The sequence below is a fragment of the Anolis sagrei genome, chromosome 2, assembly GCF_037176765.1.
Source record: "Anolis sagrei isolate rAnoSag1 chromosome 2, rAnoSag1.mat, whole genome shotgun sequence".
Classification (NCBI taxonomy): domain Eukaryota; kingdom Metazoa; phylum Chordata; class Lepidosauria; order Squamata; family Dactyloidae; genus Anolis; species Anolis sagrei.
In genome coordinates, this window is record NC_090022.1 from 72,010,842 (window position 1) to 72,029,460 (window position 18,619).

Genomic DNA, 18,619 nt, shown 5'->3' on the forward strand with positions numbered 1-18,619 from the left:
AGGAGGAGGCAGGCGAGGGAAGGGGAGGAGGCTGGCCAGGTTGGCTGCCTATTTGATGGAAAGTAGCAGTTTGTATTCGCTCAGTGTTGGCCGCGTCGCGCGCGCGAGAGCCCCAGTCTCCGGAGAAGTGCCCCGCTCGTGACAGCGTCGCGCGGGGAGGGAGGAGGGAGGGAGAGAGAGAGAGAGAGAGAGAGAGAGAAGGAAGGCGCGAGCGAGCGAGAGAGAGAGGCATACAGAGAGAGAGGCAAGGAAGGAAAGAAGGAAGGAAGGAGGGAGACTGACGCCGCTGCCACCGGCTGCTGCTGAGGTGACAGGCTGACCCCTGAGTGGCTCCGTAGAGTGTCCAAGAGGGTGTCCCCCGGCTCCCTGGCTGGGCCCCCGGAGGGAGGAAGCGCCTGGGCCGCCCCGCCGAAGGGGAAGAAGCGGCAGAGACTTGCTCGCCGGTGCCTTGATCCTCCTCCTCATCCGCCGCATTTTTAATGGGAAGATGGCGATGTGGGCTCGGCGGCAGACCTGCGGCGGTGGCGGCGGCGCCTCTCGCTTGGCCGGGGCTCTTTGGAGCCAACTCCTCCTGTGCCTCGTCCTCTCCGCCCCCGCCGCCCAGGGATACAGCTTCCCTCAGAATTACACGTAAGTCGCTTCTCCCGCGCAAAACCGCCCAGGGACCAAGTCCCGGGCTGCCAGGCTGCTGGGCTGTGGAGGGCTCTTCGTGTTGGCACGGCACAAGGGGAGAAAGGGGGGGGGGGATCTTGTTAATTAGCCAGAAGGGTTAATGACTAATTAGCTTCGGGAGCCGGTGAGCCAAGGCACCCTTCTCCCTCCTTTCCCCTCAATCTTCCCCAGGCGATGATGCCCAAGCTGCCCAACTCAGGGGATGAAGTTTCTGCCTGTCATTCCCTTTTCCTCGTCGGGTTTCCCTTTCCCAAACAACAACAACCATCACAACTTCGGGTGCGTTAAGAAAACCCCTCCAATCCCTGACGAAGTAGATTAGAGCCCTGTGCTGCTACTTGCGAAGGCAAAATAATAAGACCCCATAGGAAAGAGAGCCTCAGGTAAACATCCCATTGGAAAACTCTGCCTGAAAATATCCCCATAGGTTGAATCGGGTTCCCTTGAACTACAGCTAGGTGTGTTGTCTCAATAGTTGGGGCAGCTCTCAAGTTTCTATTTTTAAACTCCTCTTTCTTGTAGCTTTTCTCCCTTTCCGACATTTGTTCCCAGGCTTCAAGGTAGCATGATCTGAGAGTGATCCTCGAATAGCAGAAAGGGTGCTGGAGTCTCTCAGGGAAGGAAAAACAAGGTCCTTATGGAACGGTTCCTTTCAGGAGATGGTTCCTGTAGCTGACAGGTGCACCTGCTCAGCCTTCATGCCACAGGAGTACCTAGGGGAGTTGGAGCCCCCGGTGGCACAATGGGTTAAACCCTTGTACCACCAGGACTGCTGACCAACTGGTTGGCAGTTCAAATCCAGAGAACGGATGAGCTCCCATCTGTCAGCTCCAGCTTCTCGTGCAGGGACATGAGAAAAGCCTCCCACAAGGATGGTAACACATCAAACATCCGGGCGTCCCCTAGGCAACGTCCTTGCAAAAAGCCAATTCTCTCACAACAGTAGCGACTTGCAGTTTCTCAAGTCGCTCCTGACACAGAAAAAAAATTCCCTAGAGGAGTTTGAAGAAACTAATAATACATTGATAGCTGCGTTGCCACAGGCTGTCTCCACCTCCTTTATTAATAATATCATTATTGCAAGGAAAATACTGACATCAAGAGATCGGAGCCTGCTGAGACAAATTGCAAAGTGTCGCCCCAGACAGAGAGGTGAGAGGCAACATGTCGGATTCCATGCTGGAAAGGCTCTCATTTTGATGCCACATTAATTTAAAGCATTCCTGATCAGTGCTTGGTAACTAAAAGATGCAGCTTTGGGGACCCAATCTGCTGCTCATGTAGCTCCATGTGAAGGTTTACGGTGTGTCTGGTTATCCAGCTACTTCTTCAAGAGAAAAACATAATGTTTCACCCACATCGATGGCAGTCAACCTCTGAGGATGCCTACCATAGATGTGGGTGAAATGTCAGGAGAGAATGTTTCTGGATCATAGCCATACAGCCTGGAAAACTCACAGCAACCCAGAGATTCTGCCATGAAATCCTTTGACAACATAATGACCTGTGTCTGTAGTTGTCATGTTGACCTTAACTTTCCATTGGTATTTTTTTATTGAGGTGTTCTAGATTAAACTTTGCAAACAACTTCACTTAAAATAAATTCTATATAATAATACAAAAAATATTTCAACTGTGTTAACTGGGCCAAAGATTTGGAATGTACTTGACCTGCTGAAGGACATGGCTGTCTGAATGCCTGTTCACAAACTCACATGAGTACTTTCCTTCTTGGAAGACTTTTTAAATCCCCTTGTGGAAGTAATCCTAGGGATACAGTAGTCCCTCACCCTCAGCTCAAAGTTTCCTGTGTTATACGTTTACCTAGCAGAATACATAGTAACTCTCCCCTCCAAATCTGCTGTGCAATATAGCTTTCGTCCTTCTAAGCTTCCACATACTGTTGACCTCTGAGATTCAGCTGCTGAGATCGCTTTCTCTGAATGCGACTGACAAACCTGCATACAAATTCCGCTGGGCTGTGAAGGCTGTTGATGTTTCTACCTGGGCTGAAGACCGCAAAATGCTTGTTCTTGTTCAGTATTAAATGTTTAGGATTTTATCTTGCCATCTTTTGTGTGCATGAGTAATCCTTACTCATGCAAGCAATCCCTCTAGAAATAATCAGTTTACCTCGCTCTATGAATGATCAGAGAAATAACCCCCGATGTTTGAATCATAGTTTCTGCATTTTCCTAGGAACTGAATATGTTAATTTACATTATGAATTATACAAATCTATATAGGAGCTATGCTATGCTCCTATTTTGCTTATAAACATCTCATACCAAAAAGTGCAATTTTTTCTTAAATCTGTTGTGCCAAGTGTCACCATAAATTCTGCTAGAATAAATTACTGAAAAGCAGGTGATACAGTGGTGCCTTATCTACCGGAAAGCAACTCCTATTGGACTCAAGAGGACTGAGTTTACTTCTGAACAGAAACGCATAGAATTGGGATATATAAAATCTATTTTATATCAGCTCTTCCATAGTGAAGTCACTCCTGACAGGGGCTTATATCTATATTTTGAAGCCGGTGTGAAAGCACTTGTAGAAATCAGTGACTGAGTGACTGAGTGTCTTCTCCAGTATTTACGAAGGACTAAAATGAAGTTACATATTTGTAACTTTTCATGGTTTAGCAGTGTGAGAATTAATCCATAATATATGGTTGAAATACATGCATACTTATGTTTCCTGGGAACCAAACTAGCTAGCGTTGCACATGAAAACAAATCACAAATTGATCTTGGCTGGATTCCTTAGATCTTCTAAGACCTTTTTTGTATCAAAAGAGATGGGAGACATGAATGGACATCTTGGATCTTGATATTTTCATTGTTTGCTAATGCCCTTGAACTTACATGTTATAATGTTAGTAGCAAGTCTTCAAAGGTCTTTGCTCTGTTGTCTGTAATGCTGGGGGGAGGCTAATGCTCTCCGTTGAATTGCTTTCTCTTAAAAGCCTCATTTAAATGACACTTCATGAAAAAGCATGTATTAGTAATGCACTCAACATTTTGCAAACTTCCTCAAAAAATTTTTTAACTCTTAACTCCTAAAATATTTGCTTTAATTACTTGAGGCAAGACTTTCTATTTGCTGTGTCTAAGTATATATTAATACATCTGTATAGTCTATATGGCATCTTGCAGATGGAAATAGGCAATGGAGAGCAATGGGAGCAGGGAAGGAGAGAAGGGATTTGCAAATGGTGGGTGTGGGGAAATACAATTATACAACTGGCCCTCCATATCCACAGAGTCTGTATTCACTGGTTGAACTATCCATAGCTTGAAAATGTTCTATTTTTCCAAAAAAGGGAAAGCTTGATTTTGCTATTTTATATAAGGAATATTGTATGTGCTTATACTTGGCTCCAGCTAGGAATGAGGATTATTGGGTGAAGCCAATGGTCTTACAGAGAAGGTAGATGTCGAGGAATATATGCATAGCTGAAGGAATATATGAAGGGTATTGCATCACCTGAGATTGCCCTTTTTATTATTATACAAGCGCTCAACATTTAGAGATGGTTCACACTAATTATTAAACCTTTCTGTCACTTTATTGCTCTATCTGCATGTGGATATAAAGTTCTCAAGTATAAGTGTTTTACCTTCCTAGCTAGTTCTAGAGCTGGGTCATTGTAGGTTTTTTGGGTTGTTTGACCATGTTCTAGAAGCTTTCTCTCCTGGAGTTTCACTTGCATCTATGTCAGCCATCCTCAGAGGTTGTGAGTTCTAGAGCTGTTTTCCATTACAGTAGGCAGTCTTGACTGTGGCATGCAGAATTATTAGAGTGTTTGAATTTGGATTGGTACAATTTGGACATGGTTTAAAAATTCACAGTGGTTTTCCATATCAGTTCTCAGTTCTATACTCTAGAAAACCTCTGGTGTTTTATCTCTCTTTTTCTGGGTAGCATGGTTTTAATCATATTATGCTGAACTAAGGAAACCTTGGCTCAGTCAGTTGTCTAATGTGGAATTGCTCATTGAGATTTATAAAGCGAAATCCCAGGTTGGAACAGGCCCACTCAGTTGGGCGTTTTGGGTAGCATCCCCATGATTGACAAGTTGCTTTGGGTGAGTGGAATGCCTGTGCACACAAACAGGATTAAGGCTTTGCTCTTTGATGCTGATTCTTCTTTTAAATATTCTCCAGCATTCACTAAAAGGTGTTAAATAGAAGTAGGATCATGTAGAAGTATGTCAGCAACCTCCACATGATTCCGAGTATGTGCTTTGTGGTGTAAGATGATCCTGTATAGTAGTAAATCACTGAGAGGGTACTCTTCTGTCTGTTGCCATTGCTGTAAGACTTTAACGGGAACTGAAAAATGTGGGAGCAGTGTGGAATAACCCAAGTATGTATTCTAAACCCATCACAATCTTTGTTTCTTTCTGCAAGAACAGCTAGCAATCCTGTGGTGTGTTAAGGCTAACACATTCATCATGACAAAAGCTTTGTTGGGCTTGTGCCTGCTTCATAAGATCGGGCAAATATAAATTATCACTGTTATAACCCTTCAAGAAAAGCTGTCTTATTCTTTGCTGTCTAAGAAGGTTGATCTTGTTTTGAATTTTAATGATTTTTTAAAAACATTGGGAAACTGTTCCTCTGTTTATGGAACAGAACATACTTTGGAATATTATTCATAAAGATAAGATTTGGCTTGCATTTTTTTTATCTGAGAGTGTTATTTGCTTGTTAACATGGTTCATTTCCTATCTCAGTGTTAATTACCTTTCTTAGTATCAATCAGCTGGAGTGGTGTTAGGTATTCATGTTTTAAAATGTCTTGGCGCTTGCTGTCATACTCACATATATAAATGGAGATGCATAAATATTTTTAAAAATCAAGTCTACAGCTGTTCTCGAATACTAATTTAGGCTCTTCAGCTTTTCTCAGTAAAATGCATTGTAATAATGATGATGTTTATCTCACCTTTCTACTAAAATATCCCAAATGATGTAAATCATAATTTTACCATCATATAATATTGAGAATGAAAATGAAATCACAGCAAATTTCAATTTCAGAAATTTCAAAAATTATAAACACTTTTCACCTCTCCCTATCCCACACTTAAGGCAAAACAAAAGCCAAAATTTGGCATCCCCTTAGTTATTTATAATACATTAAAACTCTCATTAAAATTCTATCCCAATATGTGTCTTCATTTTCAGGCAAACAGTGCACAGAGGTTGCTTGGTAAACAGCAAGAGGAAGAGGCGTGTGTAGAGTCATGCCACTGCTACAGAAAAGTCAGCACATCTCATGTTCACTTGGTGGAATTTTCTGGGATGGCATCAACAGCAAGACTTCTTGCATTAATTTTAATTCTATGGCAAGATAACAGGGGAGCAAGAAGTGGTCTCAGATAATCAGTAATCATAGAATCATAGAGTTGGAAGAGACCACATAGGTCATCTAGTTCAACCCCCTGCCATGCAGGAAAAGCACATGACCAGGCATGTAGCCGGGGGGGGGGGGGGGCTTGGGGGGCTTCAGCCCCCCCCCCCAAATTCTGATGGTGGTTCGCGAAAAGGCCTTACTGGTGCATTATTTAAACTGTTATGTTTATTCATATCATGATCTGATCACCATAATCAATATATCCCATATGCATGGGGGTATTGGGGTAATAATACAAAAGGTTTGCTAGGCTAGACCCTCTTTCACTCAGACTCAGCCCCCCCCCCCCCCCCGAAACTCAGCCCCCCCTGAAACCCCCCCTGAAATTTTTTTAGCCCCCCCCCCCCCCCCCCGAAACGAAATCCTGGCTACGGGCCTGCACATGACAGAGCACCCTTGAAAGATGGCCATCCAGCTTGTTTAAAAGACTCCACCATACTCTGAGGCAAAGAGTTCCACTGTTGAACAGCTGTTGAATAGCTGTTGAACAGTTGTTACAACATGCCTCTGTTTTTATGCATAAACTCACTTGGGTACACACATTAATATAGGGATATTTTGAAGAGTCTTGCCAAAGATATAACAGATCATGCATTCTCCAACAAACAGAGGAAATATCTCATTGATGAAGATGACAAAGAAATGGGATGGATTTATTTTACCATAAATCTTTACAGAAAGAAATAAATCCCTAGGAAAACATGGAAATAGGATATCAGTGTGCCAAATAGAGAACAGAGAAGATGCAAAGGAGATGACGAGGAAGGAGGCTTGAGATTATATGCACAATACAGATTTCTTCAGATTTTGAGAGCATAAAATGGGCCTTCTTGAGAGGAAGCATGGGTAGTTCCAGAAGAAAGAGAAAAAGGAAGAATAGAGCAAAAATAGATGTATTTACCTTATTTCACTGCAAGGAGAACCCAGAGGTTTGTCATGGTTGCTTAGAAACTCACAGCAGGCATGGGCTCCTGTCTGATATAAAGGCGCATGATGAAAAATTCACAATGGAGTAATGTTCCTGGGAGCTTAGACAATTATGGGCACCAGTTTGTCCAGAAACAACTCAGAAGGATTATATATCCACCACTGGTTGTGTCCAAAGCAATGGCAGGAAAGGTGAACAGCTGGCTAAGCCATTATTTGAGACCCCAGAACCAAATCCAGTGCAATGCAGTATGCAGCAGAACAAGGAGATATAGAGTTCAACTGAAAGGAATGAAATAAGATTTTAGGGTGGTTCTTAGTGACTTGATTGAATTACATTGAACTTTCTAAGTAAATGACTTACTTCTTAGGCCCCATCTACAGTGCACTTCAAAGCTATCACGTGAAAGAAATCCCTTAATGTGCATCAGTGCTCTGTGGTTTGTGTAAACTTCATCTGGGCTTCAAACTGGTTCCAGGATTTCCCGTGTAATCATTTGCACAGTGAAACCACTTTCTTCAGTAATGGTTTGTACAGTACCTGCATTGAATGGCCAGTACAGATGGGCCCTCAGAGACATATAGTTGGTGGTACTTGGAACCAAAAGTACAAAGAGGAATTATGTGATTCTGGAATAAGAACACTTCCGAATTAGACAATTTTTCTGCCACACATCTAGATCATTGATGGGAATCATGCAGCTTTACAGATATTATTGAGTTGCAAGTCCCAACAACACTAGCCAGTATAGCCAGTGGGAAGAATTGCTGGAAGTTGTAAAGCCAAAAACAATCGGACAATTACATGATTTTCCCTTTGCTCTGGACTTGACACATTTAAAAGTATGCTTAGATACGGGGACTTGGCATTCATGAAAGCATGTTTTGCGTGGGTTTCTAAGTTTTTAATAATCTAGCAGAGCAACTATTTTTTTGCTTCAGTTATGGCAAGGGACCCTGTGATCAATACATTTTAATTAAAATTACTCTTCATTACCCTAACATCATGACCTCCATCTCCCAGCTGGTGTGAGCCTCCTGTCCATCTTACATTTTCCAGAAAATATTAGATGTAGAATCAGGGTGATGCCATGAATATAGATTATGCTTATACAAAAACCCTAAACAGCTTGGTAACACTGTCCCAAGCTGTTTAAGGTTTTAAAAGCTAGTGTGTTTGTCAGTTTTGTACATATGCGAAATCTGCTCATTCCAATTCTAACAAGGCTGCCATTTTAAAAAAATTGCAGTTTTTTAAAAAAAATAAGTAGCTTCTCTTAACTTATGTTTGTCTACAATGGTCACAGTTTTCCCTAATGTGTATGTATTTGATTTGCTATTTCAAACACATACATTTTTATTCCTTGATTTCCCTTATACATGTATTTTTAATAGTGTATGTGTATTTGTGCTTAGTTTTTGAGGTGAGTGCCACATTGCAGAACTTAATTAAGTATATAATATGATGTAAATGGTGTTCAAATCTAGATATTAATCTGGGCAATGCAAATAGATCAAAATGTGCTTAAAATATGGACCAGATGCAATTCCCCACAATTCCTAATGAATCAGCACTTTAACTTGATAACAGAAGAAATGGCAAAAGTAATATAATTGACATAAGTGTTATGGATTATGACTGCAGACCAAAAAAATTCCTCATTTTAGTCTAATGAAGCTATAAGGCTATCTCCAAAGCTAATTGTGCATGGAGTGCATTATAATAATTCATTCTGGAGATGACTGAAACATGGATGACTGAAGTCAAGCCCACCATCTCCTAAGAAAATCCCAAGTGTTATACGGTGTGATCCCTTTATCTACAGATTCAGTGTTCATGGTTCCACATAGCCACTCTCCAAAAATACCCCCAGAATTGTATGGTGACCTTTCCAGTTCCTCCCGTATGATTATAAGGTATGCTTTTTGTGGAAGTCTAATCAAAATATTGAGTTCACTATTATCCATGGTTTCAGGTATCTATGAGGATCTTTAACCTATCCCCTGTGGATATGGAAGTTGTACTGGAAGTTCCAAACCTGGTAAAAAGCATTCCTAAAACTATTACCACCATAATATTCAGGAAAACTGATGTATCAAGGAAAATCGCCAAGTGATGTATTTGATTTTACAAAGGAATTGCAGTTTCATCAAGTATAGGTTGATTCACATCACATTTGTCATCCACATACTTCACTAATAAACTTGTCTAAAATGTCATCTTTTAAAAACATCAACCATTTTTGAATCAAGTTCCGACACCTATTTGTCCCTGTTGGGATTGGACTTTGGAAATGAAAGAACTGTGTGCCATCTGCTTATTGATGACCCCTGAACTGAAACATCTAGATGACATCTCTAAGAAGTGCCATGTAACAATAAAAAACATGAGCCATGAGATGCAGGCTTATAGTATTTCACAGGTTGAGCTCATTGGCATATGTTAGCATTTTTTGGGTCTCGCCTTCCATGTGGTTTTTATATATCCTTCCCAGCCAAAGGTCTCAAAATTGTATCATGGTCCTGGAAGACTCTGAGCAATTCTAGTGAATCAGCATGATATAATCTCCCAGTCTGCTGAGTGCAGGTCATCTTACAAAGAAACCAATACAGTACTGTATTGTACTGTATTATAAAATCAGGCTTTAAAAACAACAACAAAGAAACCCAAATCAATCCAAATAACCAGTTGCATTCTGCAATTGAGAAGAAACTACAAACTTACACCACTTGCTTATTGTGATATGGAAGATTTGATACGGATTGATGCTAATATGATCAAAATTAAAAGTAGATTCCTTCAGTAATAAATTAATTGGTGCTAGTTTAATATCTGTGGGAAGAACTCTCTTGAATTAAGGAAGCAATATGGACAAATGTGGTTGCTCTTTTTTTGTATAACAAATGTAAGGCATTTGGACAAATAATCTGCAAGGTAGGGGTAAAAGTTTAATAAAGGACTGTTCAATAGCTGAAGTAGTTTCACACTGAGATCATCAAGGGATATCACAGAACCTCTCGATATGTGAGTAGATTGTTTTCAAGAGATGCCAAATCACAAGGAGCTCAAAAGCTACTAGAAATTATTTGTCTAATAGTTTGCTAACTTTGCTATGTATAACAGGGCCATCGGAAAGGTTAGAGTGAAGCATTTTTATTTGTTCTTATTGTTAACGCAGTAGTAGGCTTCTATTCATACCACCTCCTGCATTTTATCTTGATATGTGAGTGCAAGGTACAACCTTTGAAGCTCCCAGGAAGCCCATTCAGCACCATGGCTAGCACTCCTTTCTGGGTACTAGCCCAGTCAGGACATGATAGAGTTGGAATGTTCAATCTTTTCACAACTGAATGTCACATGTATGATATGCACTTACCCTATAACTGAACAGTTTGAGAGGACCTTGAATCTAATAAATGCATGTCCTTCCTGCAGTACTTTGGACTCTTGGAAATATAATCAGTGAGAATCTTGGCTGTGCTTGAAGAAGCATTTCTGTGGAAACCTGAAAGGTTGTAAACTCTTTTATCAACTGAAGATGGTCCACTAAAAGCTGTCATCATATCTGCTTGTTGAAAAACTTGGCAGTTAGGAGTCTAAATAGAAAGAAGGCAGACAAAAATGAGTTTGTTATATTCCCCCACTTTTTATTTTATCTCTTTCCATTTCAGTCTAAATTTGTTTACTTACTGTATACAAAACTCTCACTTGGAAAGAAACATAGAATCAGCATGGAAATGACCTTGGTAACACCCACTAAATCCTAAATAGTTCTAATTGTACTCAAGTTTTCTCCCTTTAATATTTAACTTTTAACACTACTTTTAACTTAATATGAGACAGCATTTTTTCATATATCAAAATAGGCAAAAAGCAACAATAAAATTGAACTGGAAGTAACCCAAAGTCCACTTTCAGGTTTGCATTTGGAGTTGGGTGAAGGACTCTTGAGTTGTTCTTACACAAAAATAGCCCTTTTTGGAGAACGTTAGGAGAAGGGAAATTAAGGATCTTTCTTTCTTTCTTTCTTTCTTTCTTTCTTTCTTGCTATTGCATTAAAGACAGTAGCAGAACTCTGAGGGTGCTTCTCTGTTGCAAAAATGACCCCGGGAATCATATCGGTATTTTAAAAAAGAGTTGTTAAAAATAGAGTTTTCTGTATTTCATTCCATTCTAGCACCTCCTTGAGATAGATGTAGGGGGGATAATTCCTGCTAGACATCTAGCAGTTGCTAGTGTTTCCAAATCCTTCATTTACTTTCTACTGTTATACAAAACAATTTTTAAAACTATTTTTTTTCAAAACAGCTTTTTTTCTATTGTTTTTTATTCAAAAGGCATTACTTAGATTACTCTCAGCCATTTTCAGTACTGAGGGTTACCTAAAACAATCATGAAGCCTTTAAAATATAGCAATGACCACCTAATCCGTCTACCTAATACAGAGCTAGACATTTGTTGATTGGGAGTGGAGAGGATTGTCTGTTATTAAGATAAATAGATGGGCTGTAAGGTCTCTAGCTTTGCCAGATACAAAAAATATCCAATTTCTCAATTGAAGAAATCGAAAGATTGAACAATTTCAATTAGCACATGAAGAAATTGTTCAGTTAACTCTTTTCATTCATTTTGTTGGTCCTATTTTCTTTCTAAGAAGAGTTCACTTGGAAATCAGAATATTTCTTATCCTGCTGGCATTTCACAAAGTGAGGATTACTCCATAAATAGACTGGAGTGGAGAATCTTTCTCCTCATTCATATAAAGAGGCCAGTCTGTTGAGCTATATACACACATATATAAAGTTTCAAGAATCCATACAATTAGGTTTCTCATGTACAAGAGCTCTTATGAATCATAAAAGACTTGTACTGAAGGAATATGAGATTCATTTTATATTTTCTTCCAACCCCAAAGACAAGAATATTGCTCTTCAAAGCACAGGTAGGAATCATGTAGTTTTTGGCTCTGCACTGGACTGTCCCTTTCTTGATGAACACTGAGCAACAAAAACTAGACATGTTTCTCCTTGTAAGTTCCCCTCCCCCCCCCCCCCCACACACACACAAGCACACTTAGGCCCCTTCAATCAATACTGCTATATAATCCAGATTATCAAAGCAGATAATCCACATTATTTGCTTTGAAGTGGATAGTACAAGTCTACTCTGCCTTATAATCCAGTTCAAAGCAGATAATCTGGATTTTATATGGCAGTGTACAAGGGGCCTTTGTTTTACCTCTCCAAAAGTGAATTTTCAAAGGTAGAAGTAGTTTTTGCCTCTAGTTTTTTAATGGACTGGTGTGACTTGAATCAAGTCTTGTTGGCCAAAAAAGGGGTTTTGGGCCCCAATGCTTAGCTACATCAGTTGGCTCTGGATATCTATGGGTATATGAAGCATGCACCAAGTAGTTCGATTTCTGTGCTGTTTTGTTGGGTCTTATCTATTTAGCCATATATCTGGATTGCAACAAGTTGTTTCATCATTGATTAATGCCTCCAGAATTACATTCACCTTTATTTTTAAAAATGAGATAATTTCATTGCTTTTCCATGAAATTTTAATTAATTTTATTACTTTTAGTTTCTGCAGTTTTATTTACTTGTAGTTACTTTAGCTTTATAGCTACAAAATACTGAGGCCTTGGGTTTGCTTTGTTTCAACAAGCCAGCTGTAAGATTCTGGTTTTTTCACCATTATAACTCAAAAGGAATTTCTGATTACAAGTAGACAGTGAGTTGCTTTTCAAAGAGAAAAAATGTAGTGGTATGTAACTACATTTTGGGACACATGGAAATGAAACTGTAAGCATTTTAAACACACTTTTCTAAGACCTCAGTAAAATATCTGTTTGTTTAATGCTGTTTACTGCTTGCTTCCAATGCTGCATATATTATTTGAGGCAAGAGAAGATTAAATCATATGATTTCAATTGGTAGGGTAAAATGTTTCATTGTGTGGAAAAAGATGGACTTCTGCTCACAGTGGAAGCAAACTTTTATTCAGCTGCCCACATTTAATTATTAAAGGCCTGAAAACATGTGAAAGTTCAGAACTGTGTGGCTAAAGCTAGTTAGGGCTCTATTACAGTTTCACTAAGGATGTCTGACTTTCTCTGTGTTTCTTTTTTTGGAGTAGAGCCAAACTGCTAAAAACTAACAAAATACTGGAATTTTCATTTCATTCAGTAACTTCATGTATAAGAGTGGCCAGACTCTTGGCATTATCCTCCTTACCAAGAGTGACGATGATTGTGAACCCTTCGGGGATGGAGTGAAACAACATGGACTCAATAGAAAGAAGAACATTTCTGCCTACACATGGATGAGCATGCATAGGCACTGTGCTGAGAATCAGTTTTCACCACAGTGGAAACATCCCTACAGTAGAATGGAATGCTGTAGATAATATCTCTTCACCAGTCTCTTACACTGTGTTTTAAAAAAGAAAAGGTAATTGTTTGATAAAGCATCATCAACATATTTTAGAAAATTGACGTTTGCTCTGAGCCTTGCCTGTCTTGGTAAACTTGTATTTCCAATGAGCATAGAATTGTCTCTTTGGATTTATAAAGACTGCCAACACTCATGGATCTTGTGGGAGGCACAATTGTAGTCTGTACCTGTGACACACAGAAATTCCCACTCAGAAACATTTTTAAAGCAGTGACAGCTATCAGCCATTTTCATCAAAGACAACCATTTAGAGACTGTCTTGGATTCCCTATTGTTCTCAAGGGCATCTCCATTATGCCCTGGAAAGGAATTAATATTCAGTTCTTATCATAAAGGAAAATATAATTCCCTTTACACATTGAGGTGCTAATAATTTTGGGTGTGTACATATGTGGACAGTGGATAGTGAGTGGAAGGCCTTCATCTTGCAAAGAGGTCATCTGGAGGTTGGGGTGGTAAATGTAAGTGTTCTGTGTATTTGGTACCTAAGCATTTTCCATGCCCCAGTAAAAAAATTGAGATTTATAATTTTGAGAAATACAGAATTGTTGCATGTAGGCAAAGATGGCTTTAATAACAAGGGAAGAGTTCCTTCATTGGATAGGAGTCAGGCTTGGGAAAAATGAAGCTAAATTTAGACAGATGTTGTACCATTTCTAAACTTAAAGTACAGCTAGCACTCCACATCTACGGATTCCATATCCATGGATACAACCATCCAGTTTGAAAACAATGCCCAAACTTTGATTATGCCATTTTACTATATCTTTGATTCTAATGAGACTTGAACATCCACTGATTAGAGTACCTGATGGGAAGGGGAGAGGGTCCTGGAACTAAGAGCCCACTGCAAGGTTAGATTTTTCTGTGCCAGCATCTCAGTTATGGAACACCCTCCCAAAGGAAGTTAGGTTGCTCTATAGTTTTTGTGTTTCTGGGAAAAATAGTTCAGCATGCCTTTTGGTCCTTATAGCAAGCCCTGAGGTAAGGATTTGGAAGTATCTTGGTTTCTCCTTAAGGGGTATTATCTTTGCGTAAGCTATTTATTTATAGTTTTAATCAGTTTCTAAAGGGTTTTAAAATCTATTGTTTATTTCTTCAGAGGGCTGTCAGACTAAAGAGGCAATAGATAAATCCATTTTAATATTTTCATATAGTTGCTTTGGTATTGCCTTCTGAATAGTTGGTATTTCCTTCCTTAGGAGTGCCCAACAATGTTTGGGTTGGTGCATCATTCCCCAGGTTTACTTACCTCATGTTATATTAATGGGAGGAAGATTTATTTGTAGCAGCTAATAATAAAAAGCAACAGAAGTGTACCTTCTTCTCGTACTGACACAATGGATGCTTAAATGGACATGTCTTTTCTTCTGCATTATGTTGGTGGCATGACACCCCGACATTACTTAATATACTTCATTTCTTTTAGAAGGTGTGATAGCATCTCATTGGGGACAGTAATGTATCAAGTTGGATGTGGCACACTGGCATATGCTTATATAAAGAGTGGAAATCTGTTCCTACATAATTATATTTTTTGAAGTAGAATTATAAATGTAATATTCTTGTCAATTCAGACAGTATATGAACTCAATTATTTGCACTGTAATTACCTAGTAAAACAAACAAAAGAGAGAGAGAGTTAACAAATATGTTCTTTAGCAGCTTTTGGGAAAGTAGGCATATGGCCTTCCTGTCAGGAAGTGGGTCTGGTGTGTCATATGGGAATCACAGATGAGTAGAAGATGTGCCTGCAGCCAAGATGAGCATGTGCATGGCTTAATCTACTCACTTCCACCCTCAGAATCATTCACCAGCAGAACCACTCTATGCTCTAGCCTATATTTGGTGCATACCAAGTGTTCAGTGCTTAGACAAACATTATAAAATGCTTATATAATTTTGCTGATTCAGGAAATGCTATTCAGTAACTTAGGTAAAAATCAGGAACAACCTACTCTTGGGATAGGTGATTCTCTCCACTGGAATGCTCAGTGCAACTTGTTACATTTTAAAATAATTTAATGTGTAAAGCCAGCAGTAGAAGACTTTATGCAATCCTCACCATATATATTTAGATAGTAACCTTGCTGAGGTAAGGGGGATGTACTGCCAAGTAAGCATATGCAGGACTGCAGTGTTGATCTTTTAAGTATGGCTTTTCATGGAATGGTTTTATTGGATCCATTTCATCCATTATAAAATCAGTTCTAAAATATTATAATGCATAAAATTAACACATGTATTAATAAATTATTAATTAATAAAGTGTTGTTGTTGTTGTTGTTGTTGTTCTTTCAGAAATCAAATCAGCTTTCAACAAATTAAAAGAAACACAACCTTAAAACCAGATAAAATAAATATGCCATAAAATTCACAAGCACACCAGCACAACATTTAGCAAGAACCAGCACATTATTTGGTGGGAGGTGCCTTATATGGTATAACAAAAGTGAGAAAAACATTTCACCACTCTGAAGACTCATTGTTGCGATGCAACAGCTCACCTGAATTGTCAGCCCATGATTGAAAGAGAGTGGGGAAGGGAGAGTTATCAGAGAAATGTCTGGCTATGCCCCATATCCAGATGCAAACCAATGACATCTGCCAAGTTTTGCAACTCCCATACAGAATAACATCAGTGTACAACATTTTTTTGTATATGGGCCCCATTGAAATTGACAACACGTAGAAAGACATTGATCATACAATCCTTGAGTTGGAAGAGACCACAAGAGCTGTCCAATCTAACCCTCTGCCATGCAGAAATAGCCAATCAAAGCACTTCTGACAGATGACCACTCCAGCACACCCCCAGGAAGTCCCCACAGCTATCCCACTTCTTTGGGCTCCGAAAAGTCCGGAGGAGTGGGATGGCACCCACTCCCTCCCCTCAAGCCCCCTATTTCAGCCCCAAAACTTACCAGAGAGGTCTGTCAGCAGTGCAGGCCTTTCTACAGTCCTGCTGATGCAAGAAAATGATGTGTAAGGAAAATGTCCTAACACGACATTTTATCATGCCAGAAGGGCTGTAGATAAAGACCTGAGCTGCTGGCAGGTCTCTCTGGTGAGTTTTGGGGCTCAAATTGGGGGCTCAAGGAGGCTGGATGGCATCCCAGGTCAACATTTGTTTGACCTAGGAAGCCATCTAGCCATCCCTCTCAGGAAAGTGTGGATAAGGGTGGGGATTACAACCCAAGAGGAAGCAGGTTGCTTTAACTTGCTTCCTCTCAGGTTTTAATATAGTGTAGAAGGGCCCTAAGACCGAGAAGTAGAGGTAACAATTGTGAAACAACTTTTTGCAATTTCACTGGGATATAGGGATGTAATTTTTTTTCAAAATGGAATTTGTCAAATGCAGTCACCATAGCCATCATCTTCATTAGTTGTGGCAGTTGCCATTTTCCCTCTGTAGAATAGCCTTATTTGTTGAGACACCCTTTCTTGCTGTCAATAAAAAAAACTTTGTGAGCATTCTTCACTTACCTTCTGAGTTAAAATCACACCTGTCCCATCCTGCTGCTATATGACAGCCTATTTGCTAGCTTAATATTAAATATTAGGGTTCTTTGGTGGAGGGAATTATGGAAAGTTGGTGCATCTATGAGATAAGATTGAATGCTTGGACATTCAGAAATACCATTCTATCACCTTTATTTCATATCAAATTCCTTAATTAATTGGTGAAAAAATGTTATCCCTCCAATTTGTAGCACTCAAGTACTATGAAGACTACTTTGAAAACCACAATATTTAGCACTCTGGGACACAATTTACATAGCACTTGAAATAAAGGCAAGGTGTCTTCCATATATTTTCTTAATCTGATAATGCATTTTAGGTTTGTCCCCTTAATCTCCATTTGTAACTGCTCCTAACACACACACACAGTTATGAATGATTTCTACAAGGTTAGGTTGTTCTGATATATTTAATTCTGTACATATTTTAGGCCAAGACTGGCTATCTGTAGTTTTTTGGGACAGGGTGAAATGTTACGTTTATAGTATTATCCATGAGTAGAATATAGGTCAGAGAATTCCAAGTTGGATAAATTCAGACATTTCTTAGAAGTGCACAAAAGTGAATGTGGTCAACAGCCAACAGTGAGGTCAGTCACCTGCTGCCCATGGTAGTAGCTAATAAATCAGCATGAGTGGTGATGAGTCATTATTCCTCGAAGCGAGGAAATTTGGATATTTATAAATGTGGTCATCACTGGAGTTGCAATGTCCAGACTTTAGTACAACCTTGGACATTTTTTTTTCTTATGCAACTAGAAGATCCAGGCTGTAAATTGCCAATTATTTATTATCATAGAATCATAGAACCATAGAGCTGGAAGAAACTACAAGGGCCACTCTAACTTCCTGCCATGCAGGGACATACAATCAAAGCACGCCTGACAGGTGACCATGCAGCCTTTGCTTAAAAACCTCAAGAGAAGGAGACTACACCATACTCCAAGGCAGCATATCCCACTGCCAAACATTCCTACCATTAAGAAGTTCTTCCTAATGTTTAGGTGGAATTTCTTTTCCTTCAATTTGAATCCATTGCTCCATGTCCTAGTCTCTAGAGCATCAGAAAACAAGCCTATCCCTTTTCAATTGACATTCTTTCAAATGTCTTGGGGCTCCACAAAGCATATTGAGAAACTCCATCCCCCTCCCCCTCCAAAGTTTCCCTTTTGTTTCCTGCTTCTCTCCCCCCCCCCCCCCGCCTCCCTCACATCCAAAAGCCCTTTTCCCTCAGCCTCCTCACCCCAAATGCCTTTTTCTCTCACCCCTGCACCCAAAAGCCTCATTTCCCAGCCTCCCTTGCCACCCAGATAATTTCCCCCTCACTTTCCTTGCTTCCAAACCCTTACGTCTCTCCCACTGCTTAGGGGGTGCTTTGATTGTTCTTTTCCTGCATGGCAGAATGGAGTTAGAGTGGACAGCCCCTGGGATTTCTGTTGTTGTTGTTTTTACAAGGCTGAGTGGCCATCCATTAGGGGTGCTTTGATTGTGCTTTTCCTGCATGGCAGAAGTGGGTTGGACTGGATGGCCTATAGGGTTGCTCTTATTAATATTATTATTTTAGATACTGGGTGACCATCTGTTGAGAGGGCTTTGATTGTGTTTTGCCTGCATGGCAG

General features: G+C 39.8%; 1 protein-coding gene across 3 annotated transcripts in view; it reads left to right on the forward strand.

Annotated features, from left to right (window-relative positions):
- The window catches only part of CACNA2D2 (calcium voltage-gated channel auxiliary subunit alpha2delta 2), an 809,616-nt gene that overhangs the window by 99,390 nt on the left and 691,607 nt on the right, over positions 1-18,619 (forward strand). For 2 of the 3 annotated variants that reach the window (XM_060765787.2, XM_060765788.2), the window contains exon 1: positions 3-630. The exons of the other annotated variant lie outside the window; for it this stretch is intronic. In XM_060765787.2, coding sequence (XP_060621770.2) covers positions 488-630 — 143 coding nt within the window. In that variant the 5' untranslated portion in view covers positions 3-487. Of the gene's footprint in view, positions 1-2; positions 631-18,619 lie in introns of those variants that run through there. 3 annotated transcript variants of the gene reach the window in all.